The 17,315-nt window shown below is 38.6% G+C and overlaps 3 protein-coding genes across 3 annotated transcripts; all 3 read left to right on the forward strand.

The window, feature by feature from the left end:
• The first annotated feature begins 821 nt into the window (after positions 1-821).
• Positions 822-5,406, forward strand: rbm12bb (RNA binding motif protein 12Bb). The gene is made up of 2 exons (XM_003454456.4): positions 822-982; positions 3,043-5,406. Exon 2 carries the CDS (start codon positions 3,065-3,067, stop codon positions 4,967-4,969), a length of 1,905 nt encoding a protein of 634 aa, XP_003454504.1. The 5' UTR covers positions 822-982; positions 3,043-3,064; the 3' UTR covers positions 4,970-5,406.
• A 769-nt stretch (positions 5,407-6,175) lies between these two features.
• Positions 6,176-12,626, forward strand: gra (granulito). Its single transcript, XM_019365048.2, has 7 exons — positions 6,176-6,330; positions 7,793-7,875; positions 7,979-8,028; positions 9,028-9,085; positions 11,338-11,444; positions 11,538-11,596; positions 11,884-12,626. Exons 2-7 carry the CDS (start codon positions 7,794-7,796, stop codon positions 11,909-11,911), a joined length of 384 nt encoding a protein of 127 aa, XP_019220593.1. The 5' UTR covers positions 6,176-6,330; position 7,793; the 3' UTR covers positions 11,912-12,626.
• Positions 12,627-12,916: 290 nt separating this feature from the next.
• On the forward strand, positions 12,917-17,068 carry upp1 (uridine phosphorylase 1). The gene is made up of 8 exons (XM_019365047.2): positions 12,917-13,059; positions 13,318-13,360; positions 13,724-13,835; positions 13,942-14,100; positions 14,242-14,356; positions 15,565-15,774; positions 15,876-16,022; positions 16,140-17,068. The coding sequence occupies exons 2-8, from the start codon at positions 13,323-13,325 to the stop codon at positions 16,292-16,294; spliced, it is 936 nt and encodes a 311-aa protein (XP_019220592.1). The 5' UTR covers positions 12,917-13,059; positions 13,318-13,322; the 3' UTR covers positions 16,295-17,068.
• The last annotated feature ends 247 nt before the right edge of the window (positions 17,069-17,315 follow it).

Here is a 17,315-nt window from a genome sequence, read left to right on the forward strand (position 1 = left end):
CGAAAATTCTGGAAAATAACTCGAAATTTTAAGTTATGGATAATCTGTAATCAGTCTGCTGGTATCAGCTCCAATGCTGCTCCCCCAGCAGACTACAGCAAAGTACACTGCACTCACTGCAACTAAATGGCAGAACATCCGCCTACATTTTACTGCACACAAGTATCTCAGCTTCCTTGGGAAATAAGCATGCATGATGACACCACTCAAGCGCTGGAAAAGCTTGGTTTATTTATTGACAATTGACAGTGGATTATGTTTTAAAAATGCAAAACATCACAAGCTATGCAAAATCATATTAAAATAATAAAAACTTAACCAGTGTTTTCCTTCCCACTGTCGCCAAAGCATTTCATCTGTTTGCCGGATCTCTGTTTTGTTTTGTTTTTCTTTTCTGTATTATTGTAGGGTCTTTACCTTACAATACAAACTGCTTTGAGGCAACTGTTGTGTTCCAAATGTCTGTCATTAGGCATAGCAGAAAATATTAAGACACAAACAAACACATATACACACACAATGTAAAACTCTATATTGTGGGGAAAAAACACCAGATGAATGTAACTTTGGAGAAGATTGTAAATATGGTAAAGTGACACAGGATACAGGCAGGTTAATTTGCAAGTCAACTAATGGTTAGGCTCTGCTAGAACTTTGCCTGAGCGTTCTCAATAACGTTTTCATGCCGGTACAGTAGATGGCAACATGCAGCTTTGACTTCGGTTTGGACCGCGCCGTCTGAGGAAGAAGAAAAAAAGGCGCTGAAGAAGGCAATTTTCGCGTTTCAGACCACACTCCATACCAGTTGGTGGCGGTAATGCACCATTCAGTTGTTTGCCAACTGGCAGTAAAAATTTAAAAAGAAGAAGAAGAAGGCCATTTTCCCTCAAACAGTGCCGTGAGAGCGACGTAGCCGACTTTATTGTTCTCAATATCTCCACTACTCTCGATATTTTAACGAGAGTCTTTGGTTGCCTTTTGTGTAAGTTCTGACGTTGGTTATGTGACAATATGGTGGTAGTATTAAAACAAAAAAACGTCGTCAATGCTGCTGGTCGGATTCGGGGGATAAACGAGCTAAAGCTACAGGCCTAGCTGGGTACAAAGACGAGTGCAGCTAAGCTCGACATTTTGTTCTTGGTTTCAGCGGCAGAGGCGTTTGAAATAGCAGAAACAACCTGGCCAACAATCCACGTTAGCTAATCTCAGCTGGCATACAAGGTTACGATGTTTGCAGGTTGCGTGTATTTTACGTGTATATTTTGTCAACGATGCGGCTGACAGGGGCATGTCCGATTCAGTAATGGCGACGTGGTTGTTATGTACTCGGAATCGGAGCACTGCGCTTTTGATTAGTTGCACGCTGGTGACACATTTAAGTGATTTAGTAAGTTATTGTACATGTTGGGGGTTTCTCTACGTGGATGGCCAACCTGGAACCGTTAAGGCTCTGTCGTTGCGTCCCACCCCGTGATGCATGGGTGGTGATTTCTGGTTGACAGCAACTGTCAGTTTGCAAAGATTCTGAGATCTCCCTGCTGTGCATGAAGGCGACTCATCAAGATACCATGTTAGTTCGTTTTCTCATTGATATTGGTGGTAAAAGGTCCTGTGATTTTCACTTTGGGTTAATGATCTTGAACTGAGCAGTGACTTCAGCGTATTGCTGCATAAGGACCATATAAGCGACTGGCTCAAAGTCTTACTTATTGCCTTTAGTGGTGACATCCGTTTCCTACCTGATACAGCCATTGCTGCTATAAACTGGACATTTTGGAATCATTGGGAGAAGCTGGATCAAGGCGGCAATGTAGTGAAGAAACCTTGAAGAAGAGCAACATCCTGATTTCTTTGGGGGTTTTTTTCTTTCTTTTTCTTGCTTTGGTTCATCAGAAACACAACAGTCTAGCTCGACCTGTCTGAACAACTTGAAAGCAGGAATTCTGAATTGGTAACACAAAAAAAGGAGTGAACAAAGGAGTGTGAATTTTCACCATCGAATTTGATTTGCTTATAAGAAGATCCAAATTCATTTAATTATGAATTGAGGTGGACTTTGTGGTGGCTGAAGCATAAAACTTTTTAACTAGCTTTTTACGAGCAGTCAACTATTAACTTTTAAAAAATTAGTGTTTTGCACAGCTTTGAAGCTAAAATGTACATAATGGATACATTTGGGTATTGTAAGTAACAGTAAGTAAGCAGACCGGACTTCTTTGCCCAAAACAAATGAAAATGCTGCTTTGAGCTATGACCACACTGGTATACTCCTAGCTCTAAAGCAATACTGAAGGGTTTCACGGGTTTTATGTGTTGTAAATGTGCAACTTAATGTGCTTGTGAAGTCTGAGACTGATTTGGAGCAGCCTTTGATCATGTCTGGGACAGATGGAGCAAAGGTTAATGGTTGGAGATGTTATCTGCTGTTAAGCGTGATCTTGTCCTTTTTTCCTGTTTGTAAGATGACAGTGCCAGATGAAGAACTAATTTTTTTTTTTCCCCCACCAAGCACAGATTTCACAGCTGGATTTATGACTGGTCATCGAGGATGTTCTCCTACAGTTGATCACTTGGCTAAATAAGTGGACAATATTTATAAACTTGAAAGTGGACTCGCTATATTGAGGATTTTTCTTCTTTGGGAGGTGGTTTCATTTTCAGCTTGTCATCTTTCAGAACTAATGTTGCTCTGTTATTGAAACCAGTATGGTGTGATTTTTTTTCATTTGCTTTTTGTTTGGGTTTTTTTTTGTGAAGTCAGTTTGGTGGGAACTTGAGTCAAATATTTTAAATAGTGAGCAGAAGTTTAGTTTTAATATGGTCTGTATTTTAGTTCCTTAATTTTGCTGCGATTTCAACGTAAAGGCCTTTAGTTTTGTGCTTTGAGGCTTGGCTCTTTAGAACGTGAGGTGGATTTGTGATGGCCCTGAGATTGCATTGCTTTTCAGGTTTCATGGTGGTACAGCGAAATGCCGGGAAATTGGCACAGAGCTACAGATGCTCTGTTGGCAATAATATTATTCTATATCCTTCTGTCTACAGGTGCTGTTGTTTGTGCTTCAGCATGGCGGTCGTCATCCGTTTACAGGGACTGAGAGTCACAGCGGGTTCTGAGGATATTCGCAGGTTCTTCACTGGTCTCAAAATTCCTGATGGAGGGGTGCATATAATTGGTGGGGAGCGAGACGAGGCTTTCATTATCTTTGCTTCAGATGAAGATGCAAGAAGAGCCATGACACGGTCAGGTGGTGTCATTAGAGGCTCACCTGTTACATTGCTGTTAAGTAGTAAAGCAGAGATGCAGAATATGCTCGAAAGAACAACAAAAATTGTGGAGAGGGATCAGAAAAGGCGGCTTGAAGATGACGTTGGACATCCTCGCAGATCTATGGAGCCAGAGATGGGCAGGAGATCAGCCAGCAGATCGGGTGACACACCTCCACCCCTGCTCCAGAGGGCCCCAAACACAGATGATGTGTTTTTGTTTCTAAAAGGACTGCCTTTCTCTGTCACTGAAAAGGAAATTTGTGACTTTTTTGGTGGTTTAGTTGTTGATGAAGTTGTTTTAATAAAAAATCGCCAAGGATTAAACAATGGAACAGGTTTTGTCAAATTTGCAACAAGAGAGGATGCAATGGAAGGGTTGAAGAGAGATCGGGAATACATTGGCTCAAGGTATATTGAGATCTCCACGACAACATTGAATGATTGGCATCGGGTTACTGGTAGAATGCCAACAGCTATCATAGATGGGAGTTTCCAAAGGGGGCGATCGCCCATTCCCAATCAGAGGGATCCACAGCACCGTGTAAGGTCACGATCGCCTGTGGCTCAGAGGCGCATTGCTCCTTCAGAAGGGGAGTACTGTGTTTTGTTGGAAAATCTGTCATTTGCAGTGGAAAAAGAAGATATAAAACGGCTTTTTCATAATGCGAAACTTGGGGATGACCAGATCCTGCACTTGATTGACTCTGACGGGAAACGAAAAAGATCTGCACTGGTGCTGTTCAAGAGTTTGCGTGACTATTGTGAAGCTTTAGCTCATGAAAAAAGACAGTTTTTCAATCGACTAGTGCATACCCGTCCAGTTTCAAGGGAGAACATGATTGCCCTTCTGAAACCTCAAGGTACCACTGTCCGGCCTTCTGGAAACTCAGAAAGGTTTCAGGAGAGGCCTGCGTCTTACTCCAGTGATCCTTATGACTCAGAGAAGATGTGTGTGTTTGTGCGAAACCTGCCATTTGACGTACGAAAAGTTGAGATCATCGACTTCTTCCACGGGTTTAATATCACAGAGGACAATGTGTGTGTGCTGCAGGACCGAGAAGGTGCTGGGGTTGGACAAGCTTTGGTGGTCTTTGGATCTGAGGCCGAGGCTATGAGGGCACTCATTCTCGATGGACGACGGTTTCTTGGGTCAAAAGTCATACTAAAATGCATTACACGTTCTGAGATGCAGGAGTTGGGTGCTGATCCACCAGTGGTGCAAGAGCCACTGCTGAGAGGGGAGCAGTACTCGAGCAAGAGCAGCGAAGCATCTTATCTCACTGGTGACACTTCATATCCTGACTTCAGGGTTCCTCGTGATGGGGGTATACCAGTAACTGATGCACAGGACAGCATCCATGGAGGTATTGATTATGAGCCTCGTGTGGCGCGGTCTCGTTCTCCAGAAGACCGGAGCAATGGAGTTCGTGGCAGTTTCCGCTCCCCAGTGGAGCCTTTTGACGCTCCCACCTGTGTTCAGTTAGTCAACCTACCTTTTCAAATCAGAAGTGAAGAAATCTACGATTTTTGTTACGGATATCGTATAATACCTGGGTCTGTGTCACTGCAGTATGACCAGAGTGGAAAACCTAAAGGCTCTGCTACTTTGGTATTTGAGTCTCGTCGAGAGGCTTTAACGGCAGTTGAAGAACTAGGTGGAAGACCAATAGGGCAGAGAAAAATAAAGCTGCTCCTTGTGTGAAAGTAAAATTGCTTTTCGTTGCACTTAAAATTCCAGGTGTAATTGGAAATGTAAACCATGTTGATTTGAAAAACCACTGCGTTGTGTTTTGACTTAGGTTTGTTTTGGTTTTTTTTTTGGAAGGGGAAAAAAGGGAGGGTGATGGGGGATGTTGATATGGGATGACTCTATGATTCTAACTATAAAGTGAGCTTGCATGTATTTAATTTAGCCTTCTTTTATTTGTTAAAAGCAATACTCTATTTCAATTTTTGATTGAACTTGTGATAGTGTGAAAAAAATGTGTATTCCATTTCATCTTACTGTCTTTTTGTACACTGTCATTTTAAAATAAAAAATGATGCTTTTGAATTGTTAACATTAAATTAGGATCTGCTGATCAAGCTTGTCTATACAGGATACAGATAAATAATGAATAAAAAAATATTTTGAGTTCAGTGATGTATTTTCTTTCTCCCCCCAAAGACCTGTTATGATATTCTGCATTTTATTTATTTTATTTTTTTTGCAGACAGCCTTCAAAGAACAAAACCTTAAATATAACCACTGTTTAAATGGTCAATACTCATCTGTAGTGGTGAGTATGGTGTACTGACAGGTTTGAAAAAATAAGTATAGATGCCTATCTTTTTACTATCTAGTATGTTAAACGTAAAACTATTGCATGCTTTTTTTTCTGTGTCCTTTATTTTCATTTTAAATAATTTGTAAGCACTGGGAGAGCGGCTCACCTCAAACAGTGAGAAAATTAGTTTAAAAAATGTGAATGTTTTTTAAACAATATCTTTTCCTTTTATACATATAAACAAAGAAAAGAAAATGATTAAAAATGTGAATGTTTAAAATGACAATATATAAATTTCTGTTATATATAACAATATAAAATAGCTTTGTATACAAAATTTCTCAGACATTAAGTTAACAGTCTGTGATAAACGGTAGTTGATCAATCACTCTAAGCACCAATCCAATGTTGCAACGAGGTGTAGCGGGTCCTGGTGGCCGCCTAAGCAATGGCGAGGTGTGGCTTCACATCAAATAGGCCTCTGTTACAGAAGACAGTACAGTTGTAAAAAGAAAAACACTTAATGCTGTAAAGATAGATTCAATACCTACTTGTACAGAAAAAAACAACATTCAGATATTGATAAAATTGCTAATTAGATTAAATGTAGAAACAACACTACTCCCTTTTCACAACAGTAGAACGTGTCGATGATGCTGACTGCACGAGTTTTATTTTGAAAATTAAAATTCGGAAGTCGTGTTTTATTTGTGTGTTTTTCTTCCTCTTGACTGGCATGACACTGGTGAGGTGAACAGGCTGAAGTCCACGCCGAGGGAATTTCGTAGAACTAGAGGTGAATAAATTTATCTTCATAAAATTTTAAACCTCGACATCTATAAATTCGCACGATGAGCCGAGCGTTGCTAGCCAGATTTAATAGATGTTTATAGAAGTTCAAACTTTTGCATCGTTTTCCAAGTTATGTTTTTCTGTTACTTGCCTTATTTTTCTTTCTCGTTTTGTTGTTTTAACGTCATTAAGCTATCTGTACATACAATCCTGACCATTAAATACGTAGCGAACTGTGAACGTTCACATCAACCGCTAATGTTAACGTTAGCTGCTCGCCGTTGCCTTGATGCGCAGGCTTTACACAGATTTATTTATTTAATTTTTTGGGGGGTGCCATGAGCGCGTTATAGTGGACAGCGGGAACGTTACACCTGTTTTCAAAAGTTGTTTTTTAATGCAGTTAAATTAAGATTTAGAGTTTTAGAAAAGTATTGTTGACAGCCTCATAAAGTTTGATAAGTTAGCTTACATTCAGTGTAGTAAAGTTAAGCTAAAAGAAACATGTTAAGTAACAATAAAAAAATAAACAGCTAACATTAAATTGATTTTTATTTAAGTATATTAAACCGGGGAATATATTATTTATGTAAGGTGCTTATTTGATTAATTATTTTTCTATTCTGTTTCTCTGTATGCTAAACCTTAGGAGTTTGATATTTAACCATCTAACCCTGACCAGACTATTTTAGCGAATAAAATATGAATACTTTATTTTTCTTTGAAATTTCCCTATTTGTGTTTATCGTTATCAGTAATTCTTCCATTTTATAGCAGATATTACACCGCAGTTAATCGTTGTTTTCTGACATCTTTAAACAAAAATGAAATGAAAAATTGTTTAAACAAAATTACTATTATTATCATTGTTGTTATTTGGCCAGCCTTGTCTGTGACTTCTTACAAAACACTTTCACACCTGGATGAGTTAACACCAGATGAGTTAACATAATACTTTTTACTGTACAATATAAAGTGCCTTGGGGTGACTGTTGCTGTGATTTGGCACTGTGTATATAAATTGAACTGAAACAGTGACTGTAATTGTGGTTTGGTTTTGTATCACAAACATTTTTTTTTTTTTTTGCTAGTTTCACAAAATCTAAGCAATCATCTTGTTGTGTAGATGCATGACATTTACAACTTTTCATACCAATAAACTCAAATTATTTAGTGAAGTATTTGAATATTGTAGCTGTAAAAAAATACTTAATTATGAAATAATTAAATAATTATCAATGGCAATAAAATAATAATAATAATTTATAGGGTCATAAATCATTACACACTATAGTGAAAAGTTGTAAGTATTCCTGATATGCAGCCTTGGCCTTGGTTTGGACTCCAAACCCCTCATTTTAAAACACTGAAAAGCAATATATTAGTGACTAATGCATCCTTCTGCTGCTTAGTAGGCTTGTAGAAATTAGTAGGCTTAAAGCATGTTTGAACCTTACTGACACCAGAATGGAGATATCTAGGAGAAGAATCCTTCAAAAGCACCTGGAGCCAGCGAGACCCCTGCGCCGCTGCATCCCTGCCGACATTGGTAAGTCATCAGTGCAAGTAAACAGGATCAAATGTGCCAGTTTGAAATGTAATGTGTGCCTGTGTAATGAATGTTCATATGGGGATGTTAATACTTTGTTTAGATCCACCAGTAAATCCTGCTGCACATGTCCAGGTGCTGATGGATCAAGAGGTAAGTTAAAAAGAAAACCCTAATTATAAAGAGGGTTGCATGGTGATGCAGTGGTTAGTACTCGTGACTCATAGGAAGAAGCTGGGATCCGTGTGGAGTTTAAATCTTCTCCATGTATCTGCGTGGCTTCTTCCCACAGTCCAAAGACATGCAAAGGTTAGGTTAATAGCTGTTCATCTGGACGTTGTGTTTTCAATGAAAAAAATGTTTTGTCACTTGGATGAGTGATGCAACACTACGTCCAGATGAACAGAATCCACCTTTTGGGATGAATTTACCTGGATGATTGAGCATTCATCAAGACATTAGGTTAATAGGTGATTCTAAGTTGACTGTAGGTATGAATGTGAGTATGTCTGTCTCCCGCTCTATTACAGCTGTGCACTATGAAAGCTGGGATAGACTAAAAATATCACATTTTTTTTCACAGAAGTTAAATATAGTTTTGGTAAATGAAACCTACTGATAAAAAAGGAGTTTAAACTACATTGTTACAAAAAGGTGAAGCTGACAGTGTATATATGATATGGACATACATGTATAACAGTACTGGAAAAAAAAAGTACTAAAAAGCATCCACTTGTTTGAAGGTCATTCATAATCAAACAACAAAACAGCATGGGAAAGTGAACAGATTCTAAGCTTTGGCTTTCCATAGTCTGTCCACCAGGCTCTAGCTTGCCACTGCAAATATGGATTTTGTAGAGACGCTGTTTGCCATGGCCATGGTGAGACTTTGTCAGGCTAAGATTCATCTAAGATGATTTTTTCCACTGTGTGGGTTTACTCTGGTGGCACCTTATGCCACCAGAGTAAACCTGTGACACACCTCAACATTTGAGAACGGTGGCACTACACAAAGATGACACATAACACTAACCTAATGATTTCCTTTCGAATAACTAATCAGTTAATTATTCGGTGCTTCAGTGTTTTAGACTCATGATATCATGTTTTTTAAAAAAATATATATTTAAGCTAAAATTTTGTATTTGATAGACAAATATTGGTGTAGAGCGGTTCTACAAGATCATCAACCTTCATAAACAGAAAAAAGGTGAGTTTTTTCTTCTTCTTTTTTTTTCAAAAATAAAAATTACTCCGAAGCAGCTTTTCCTGCACTATGTACAGTTTCAAGGACAAGTTTTTGAACCCTTTGGAATGGCAGGATTTCTGCAATTCATAAATACATTTTCTGATCTATTATCAGTTTTACACATACATAATTTGACTTCTGTCTTCTTTCAGCTGCTCCCTTTAGGGGTCCCCAATAATACCTCTGTTACACGAACTTTTTCTATGTCCTTCTTAACTACATCCACAAATCTTCTTCATGGGCATCTTCTTTTCGTTCTTCCTGGAAGCTCCATATTCCACATTCTTTATCCAAGGCATCCACTATTCCTCTGCTCCAAACAATCCCAGCGTTGCCTCTCTAACTTTGTCTCCAAACTTCTCATCACAGTTTTCTGTCTGATATACTGATTTATAATTCTGTCCATCCTGGTCCCTAAACTACAAAGCATGTTGAGCGTACCCAGGGTGTCTTTCCATTATTTGGATTCAATCAGGATAAATGGTCACGTGAAGCTGGTTAGTAGCTTGAAAAGTTAACCCAGGGCTTCCCTTGCACAGTCACATGAAAGATACATTTAAACAATAGATTTTACTGTCCTATAGCCTAATAAACAAGGCGTGGAAAGCACTTCAGCTTGTTGGTGTGGTGAACAAGTGTTTTTGGTGGGGGTTCTAGTAGCTGCAATTCCAGAAATGTCAAGGAGGCTTAGCAAGTATACACATAGATAGTACATTTCATACATTTTCTGAATCACAGATTAAGACACATACATTTCCATGACAGTGAGACACAGTTTTCACTTCGTTCAGTGTTTTTAGTAAGGTTATGGTTTAATAACTTGCACATATAAAATGTATTCTGCCAGAAGAAAAGCTCTATCACAATGCTGTAAATACAAGACTCACAGAAAATATTCTTCACAATTTTATACCAAACCTCTGAACAAAACATAACCTGCTCCTGACAGTTCTAGTTTTTATTCATCCAGCTGCAGCCTGTCTGGTGTTTAAGGGTTTAAGTGTAATGATTAAATAAAAAACAGAATCATAGGCTCAGTCTACGAACAAATTTGATGGGAGGTCAACAAAAATAGATTAGGTGTCCTGTTTAAGGATCATATATTAATGCTTATAGAATAATGAAACTACTTTAAAGTTGTTTGTTGCCAGCAGAAAAAAATATCAAGGAATCAAATTTTGTCATCAGGGAAACCCAAAGACTTCAGAAGCAAATGAAAAACTTCAGACCCTCCTACTCTCACCTCAGGTGTCTGAAGAATCTTCCTGGAATTAGTGTTTTGAGAAGAACTGTTTGGTCATTAGGCAGTAATTTTATACCCATTGGTCACTAATCTGGAGCATAACCTCCTCCAGAGCAGGTTAGGTTTGCAGCATAAGTTATCATGGCGATGTACCCCAGTAAGAAGTAAACCACCTTTGTAGTACGGGAAACCCAAGGTTAACTCTGAAGTTACCTGGATAAGCCGATATCCTGCTTCACAGTCACGCCTCTCGTCACTCTGACTGAAAATCTGAGCATCTTCAACTCTACCGCTTCCAGCTCAACCTCGACTGTTTTTGTCAGAGCCACTGTCTCCAAACCATTCATCACAGCAGGCCTCGCTAACCTTTTGCAAATCTTCTCTTTCACTCTTGCAGCGATCCTTCTGTCACAAATCACTCCAACCCTGGTCTCCACCACTCCACCCTGCCTGCATGCTCTTCTTCACCTCGCTTATACTCTGTTCATCCCTTTGGAGGGTTAACCCCATGTATTCAAACTCATTTACCTTCATTACCTCTACTCCTTGCAGCTTCACTGTTACACCTGTCATCAAACCCTGAATTCATCAACTCATCTTTCAGCACTACCAGTCCCCATCAGATGTTTCTTGTCACTGCTGACCAGGCGTTCACTGGGACGAGGAGTTTTGGACCAAAGGCATCACAATTTTTTCCTCAATTCAGCTGATATTGTGAGGAATGACCACAAGAGGGCCTTAACATCCAGTAATCAGAGAATTATCACAGAACTGAATAAGCTGTCTTAGAAGGAATTTGTCTTTTTGGTGAGGTTGTGTTCGATGTAAGCCAATGCAGAAGTGTTGGTGAATCCCAACGCATCAGAAACGTCTCTTTTTGTCAGCTTTATTACCTTTGAGGTAATTAAAGAAGCAAACAGATTATTTTGGATATCCCTAACTTGAACTCTTATGACATGTTTATCTTCAGACAGGATATCTTACACAAGGGACTTCTTAATTGGTCTGGCCAGTTGTCCAGAGGCCAGGAAGAAGCCAGAATTCTTGCCAGATCACCCAATAGTGTTAAGTGAGGCAGTAAGTGTAAAATTAATGTTGTTTACTTACTAAATGGTCCAAATAATATCAGTAGTGTCTGGATTTAAAGATGCTTTTATACTATTTTCACAGAGAGATCCTGAGCAACTAAGGCTTTATGAAATGAGGATGAGTGGCAAGAAAGATGAAATGTGAGTTTAATACTGTAAATTTGTTACCACAGCTTGACTTTAATGCCTTTTTCCTACTGTAGAAAAGAACAGTAGACAGTATAGATTATGATTTAAATGAAATACACAGTTCTTCAAGACTAATTTGAACATTGGATATTTATAACACCAGTTAATGTATATACTGTATGTATGAATTAAGTTAAAGTTAAAACACAGAAAAAAAAGGTATTTTTTACGGTATTTTGTTAAAATTGGGTCGCTAACATGAACACCATAATAAAAATGTCACCTTTGTTTGTTTTTAGGGCGGCTGAAGGGCTTCACTCATCTTGAGAAATTTGTCTTGCTTGTGCAGTGTTTGTGTTTGCTGTTCTTCCTTTCAGTTTAATTTAACTTTTTATTTCCTATTTATTATTTTGCAGGAGGTTGACTAGAATTTCGGTTTTTGATAACCCCCTGAGAGTGCTGTAGTGTATTTATACTGTGTGAACACCTTTTTGAAACAGAAAAAAACCTGAATGGCTACTTTTCAGATGTTTCAATAAAAGTCCTGAACTGAAGTGATGGCGGGAATTATGTTTACACTGAATTAGTAGTTCTCTGGAGTTAAGATTAGCATTTGTTTACAATTTGCTTTTGATTTTCTGTCCTACACCTCTGCTATTATCAACCTGCTTCGGCAGCACTTTCCATCCCAAATGACACACCTGTGTATTGTACAGCTGGTGAGCATGTCCGAGCATTAAACAGCTTAAGAAACTGGCATAAACCGGAGTGACTCTTGCATCAGTCGAGCAGATATTAACAGGAAGACCAATGATATTTTATTTTATCTGTTTGTTATGTGTGCTACATTCATAGAATGGTTGTTTGACAACACATTTGCTGTTTTTGAAAAAAACAAAAAAAGATTAATGGTCAACATGAAACCGTGCATTCTTAAATCTACAGGAAGTGAAAAGCACACATGAAAGATTTTGTTGAGCACATTTTATAAAATGTAAGGATTTTTCTACACTATTTCAACATAAACCACCAAGGCCAGCTATATGTTGTTGGGTTTTTTTTTATTCCGGCACTTAATGAATCATTTTCTTGTACAACCTTCGTCATTTTGACCAAACTGACTCACAATATAAACTCTGTGAAAAGCAGTACTTTTCCCAACATCTGCGGAAATCCTTTAATAGCGCCGCTGTTACTGAACATCTGCTGCACTTTATCGACCTCTGTACGTGACCGGAGGCCGGTAGCCACCATCCGTGAGTGGGTGACGAGACTCATTAGTACCCCTGTGACTCATCTGACGTCACGCCATTGTGGGCCGGCTCTCGGCGTTACGGAAGATTTTCATACTGAAATTTAACGTAGGAAGAGAGGAGCAGAAGAGTAACCTCTCAAAGAGCAAATCATCTGTATCTTCTTTTTAATTTTTTTGTTTTGTTTCTTGGTTTCGTGAGTCCCGTTGGCTGATCTTTCAGGTAAGGATGAAGCTCATTACCGTATTTTCTGTAGCCGGTGCGCGATAGTGCTGAATGTGCATGTTGTTATTATGTTCCTATGGTGACTGTTTTAAATTTTAAAAAAACAAAACCAAAAACCTTAATTGTACAGATCTGATAACTGAGTTACATGTTGGAGAAATCCTAAGTAACAGGCTTTCTCAGCAGCCAGGTGTCGTTATGTGCTTCTTTCATTCTGCTCACTGAGTAATTTTGTTCGGATTCGGCTGTTCGCAGGAAAAATGGACTCCAAGGACGAAGGAAGCGCTCTGTGCAGCAGGTGAGAAGTTCCGGTCAACATGTTTAACATATTTGCTTAAAAACGCAGGTACTACTCAGAAAAAACGCTTCACACGCGTCAGCTGCAATGTCGTCTTGGAATGAGGAAGCTGGGGTGTGACAGGATATATGGCCATTGATTTTCTTTTCTTTCTTTTCCCCCCTGAAAGTCGTGACAATTTTGTTATGGTCTTACAGAACCAATGAGATATTTGTAATACTACCGCGTTAGCTACCCACCATAATTACATAACAATCATTGCTCTTCATGGATCTGTGTGATTCAGTGTTTTAACCAAGCTATTCAGCCCGACCATGAGGTTAAAACTGACCTTTTCATGTCTATCCTTCTCCCCTCTTAAAGCCCTGTTTATGTGCACAACCCACACCTGGATGCACTGAAAGAAGACATCCTCTACCACTTCAGTCTAGGAACTGAAACTCATAACCTACAAGATATGTTTGGTGATGTCAAAGTAATGTATCCCATAGTCATCTTTTTTCATTTTTATTTTAAAGCCTTGAGCCTGTTTTTGTCTGTGCAGTTCTCATGTCTATCTTTATGTGTGTGCTTTTCTGTAGTTTGTTTGTGTGGGTGGGAGTCCCTGGAGAATGAAAGCATTCACTGAGTACATCGCAGCTGAGCTCGGTATGGAAGACCCCCAATCTGAGTATCCAAATATCTGTGCTGGGACGGATCGTTACGCCATGTACAAAGTTGGCCCTGTCCTCTCTGTCAGTGTATGTAAGAACAATATCCTCAATGTTATTTTGTTTTTCACGTGATCTTTTTCTTAAATTGTATTTGTTTATCTACCTAAATGCATAATAATCTCATGAACGTCATTTAAAAATGGTGTGTGTCTCTGCTTGTTTTTGCAGCATGGAATGGGCATCCCATCTATTGCCATAATGTTGCATGAGCTAATAAAGCTCCTCTATCATGCAAAGTGCACAGATGTTACAATTATACGCATTGGGACATCAGGTGGAGTAGGTACGTGCAGTTGGGCCCTTTTCTTGGTGAGGAAAGGGAAAGTCACCCTTTGGAACTGGGTTCTGTTTGGGATTAATTTGTAGATTAAGCCTAAAGACCAGCTTGTGATAGGATTGTTGTTACCATGGCACTAATTACATGTCATACCAGACCTATTTTCCAAATCATTGTAGTAAAAAAACCAACCAAAATATTGTTTTTTGTTTAATTTGATAAATGTTTGTCAGTTTGGGGACTGATTTATTTTTTGTGCGCAGCTATGCAAGATGCAGTTACAAAATGTTACCGGTGAATAGCTGAAAGCTTAGTTCAAGGATGGGAGTGGATTGAGACGTCAGCGACGTTGCAGATGCCATGATCCCGTCAACAAAATGGTCTCTAGGTTAATGATTTGTTTTCAGTTTAGAAAAAACGAGACAAAGGTTTCTGTGTTATTAGTTACATTTTAACAAAGCTCAAAGGATCGGGTATTACAACTAGCGGGAAAGCGGAGATGGCGTAAGCAAAAACGAGTGACAACGTAAGAGTGATGAATACTGAGCACTAGACTGGAAAACTGTCAAAGTTACACTTAAATGAAGATCAGTATTGAGGGGTTACTTATTTTTTGGCATTGTAAATATATGATTATACATCTGCAGCATTAGCGAGCTAGAAATTCTTTTGTTATTTAAAATATGCTAATTTTCCTTGTAATTGTGTCGCACGTACTTTCCAGTAGATGGATCGTGTGATGATGCAAGAGATGACAACAGAGTTCTTTGTTTTGAAAAAGGGCACATTTTTCTATTTATATCCCAAGAAACAGACTAAGGTTCCTTAATCAAATCGCTTCATGAAAACATTTTCACAATTAATTGCAAATGCTTGGTTTTAACTGATTTTTTCAGATTTTTGAAAGAGAGGTCAGCTGATCTTTGAAGCCTGCCTTTGAAATTTACACAACCTTGGCCTTACACAAGCAATGACATGAACATTTAGCTGTTGCCCTGTGTTGCATATTTGAATTTGCAGTATATACATATAACATTTCCAGCACATGATGCACATGATGGTGATTCAATTCTAGAAGCTGTGACTAAATTTTACAACCACTGATCTTCATAGTAAAGATATATGCTCTAGAAAAAAAGTAAATTCTCCTAAAACCTTTAGATTTGTAATTTCACTTAAACTGCTTCATCTAATCTGCTGTATTTGGCTTTCAGGACTTGAGCCTGGCACTGTTGTTGTCACCAAGCAGTCTGTGGATCCCACCTTTCAGCCCAGGTTTGAGCAGGTGATCCTTGGGAAGACTGTGGTGCGCAACACTGATCTGGACCAAAGCCTGGCTGAGGACCTGCTGCAGTGCAACAAGGAGCTAAACCAGTTTAAGACAGTTGTAGGCAACACCATGTGCACGCTGGATTTCTATGAAGGTTTGAGTTCTGATGCACCGATGTGTTAGTGAGTACACTGTTTGCCAACATCTACAGTCTTTCACCGTCTTCCTGTTTTCTCTGTTTGATCACACGTGTAGGGCAAGCCCGTTTGGACGGCGCTTTCTGCTCCTACACTGAGAAGGACAAGCAAGAGTACCTCAACAAAGCTCAGGAAGCAGGAGTTTGTAATATAGAGATGGAGTCATCAGTGTTTGCTGCTATGTGCAAACTGAGTGGTCTACGAGGTAAGAAGTTTCAATATCGGCATCGTTTTACTTCTGACAGCATTTTCAGTGTCTGAAAACAGCACGTTGTCCTGAAACCCCACTGGATTACTAACGTTTATCTCTGTTTGTCAAAAGCGGCTGTGGTTTGCGTCACGCTCCTGGATCGGCTGAAGGGAGATCAGCTGGGCAGCTCTCACGAAGTTCTTCACAGTTACCAGCAGCGTCCTCAGATACTGGTCGGCTACTACATTAAGAAGCAGTTGAATGCCAAAGCAGCGAAAGATAGCTAAATAAATGCAAGCATACAGTAAATTCTTATTATCTTCTGTCTAGAAGCCATACCTTTACATGTCTCCAAAAGACTTAAATGATGCCTTCTATTTATCCTTTGACACTGATTTACTAGATACACTGCTATAAAAACATGCACCGCTATACTGTTGTTTTATTTTGTATTTCTCTTAAGTACACTTGAATTGAGAATTATTGATGTAGCACCCTTGTATTTAAAGTGAGTTAAGTTCATTAAATATGTGTATTAGTTAAGGTCGTCTTTGTTCTACTTGACATGTAAAGTTTCAGATCCGTAAAACTTGAACCTGTAAGTCTAAACTCACAGTGGTGCCATAACAAAATCACCTTTTTACACCTATTATAAAAAATAATTATTTTAAAATATTTTATAGGTTTAAATTTGTTGTTGAAAACTTAACTGTGTATGCGGAGATTTTTTTTTTTATTATTGTCATCCAGATTGTATTCAGTGTCTTCGACCTTTGTATATGTGCTCAGCATTTCTTTCACAATATAAGAGCTGCAACAACACGACACTCCGCTTGAGAAAGATTTCTGCTTTGTGTCATAAATAAAGCAAGCTAGTAAAGCTTTGTGCAGTCTGAAATTTCACAACATATTAAGAAAATAATTCTTTATGTAAGAAGCACTGCGGCACAAATGAAATGTTAAGTTTGTTGTATGATCTGTCAGTATTTGCAGCTCTTGAAAAGCCTGGTGAAGTCAAGATCAGCATCCTGACCAATAAACAAGCCAAAGATATTAATAAATGGTGTTCTGGTGTGTACTGATTGAACAGTAAATTATAAATAATAATAATGATAATAATAATAAATATCCCTAAAAGATTTAGGGTAGACCGGTGTTGATGTCACATTTGTTAGTGCCACATTAAAGGACACTTTTGCGGTGGTCAATTTGTGGAAAAGACACAAAAGTTTGAGGGGAGGAAGTATTTTGTAATTTTTATGGGTCAGAGTAAATTTTCATGTTGCTGCTTTTTTTGTAATAAAAATC

The sequence above is a fragment of the Oreochromis niloticus genome, linkage group LG11 (assembly GCF_001858045.2).
Source record: "Oreochromis niloticus isolate F11D_XX linkage group LG11, O_niloticus_UMD_NMBU, whole genome shotgun sequence".
Taxonomy (NCBI): Eukaryota; Metazoa; Chordata; class Actinopteri; order Cichliformes; family Cichlidae; genus Oreochromis; species Oreochromis niloticus.

Coding starts and splice junctions, on each gene's coding strand:
- rbm12bb (XM_003454456.4), top strand. CDS start 3,065: ATGGCGGTCGTCATCCGTTTACAGGGACTGAGAGTCACAGCGGGTTCT.
- gra (XM_019365048.2), top strand. CDS start 7,794: ATGGAGATATCTAGGAGAAGAATCCTTCAAAAGCACCTGGAGCCAGCG. Junction 9,086..11,337: donor CCTTCATAAACAGAAAAAAG/GTGAGTTTTTTC, acceptor GTTTATCTTCAG/ACAGGATATCTTACACAAGG. Junction 11,597..11,883: donor AGTGGCAAGAAAGATGAAAT/GTGAGTTTAATA, acceptor GTTTGTTTTTAG/GGCGGCTGAAGGGCTTCACT.
- upp1 (XM_019365047.2), top strand. CDS start 13,323: ATGGACTCCAAGGACGAAGGAAGCGCTCTGTGCAGCAG. Junction 13,836..13,941: donor ATATGTTTGGTGATGTCAAA/GTAATGTATCCC, acceptor GCTTTTCTGTAG/TTTGTTTGTGTGGGTGGGAG. Junction 16,023..16,139: donor CAAACTGAGTGGTCTACGAG/GTAAGAAGTTTC, acceptor GTTTGTCAAAAG/CGGCTGTGGTTTGCGTCACG.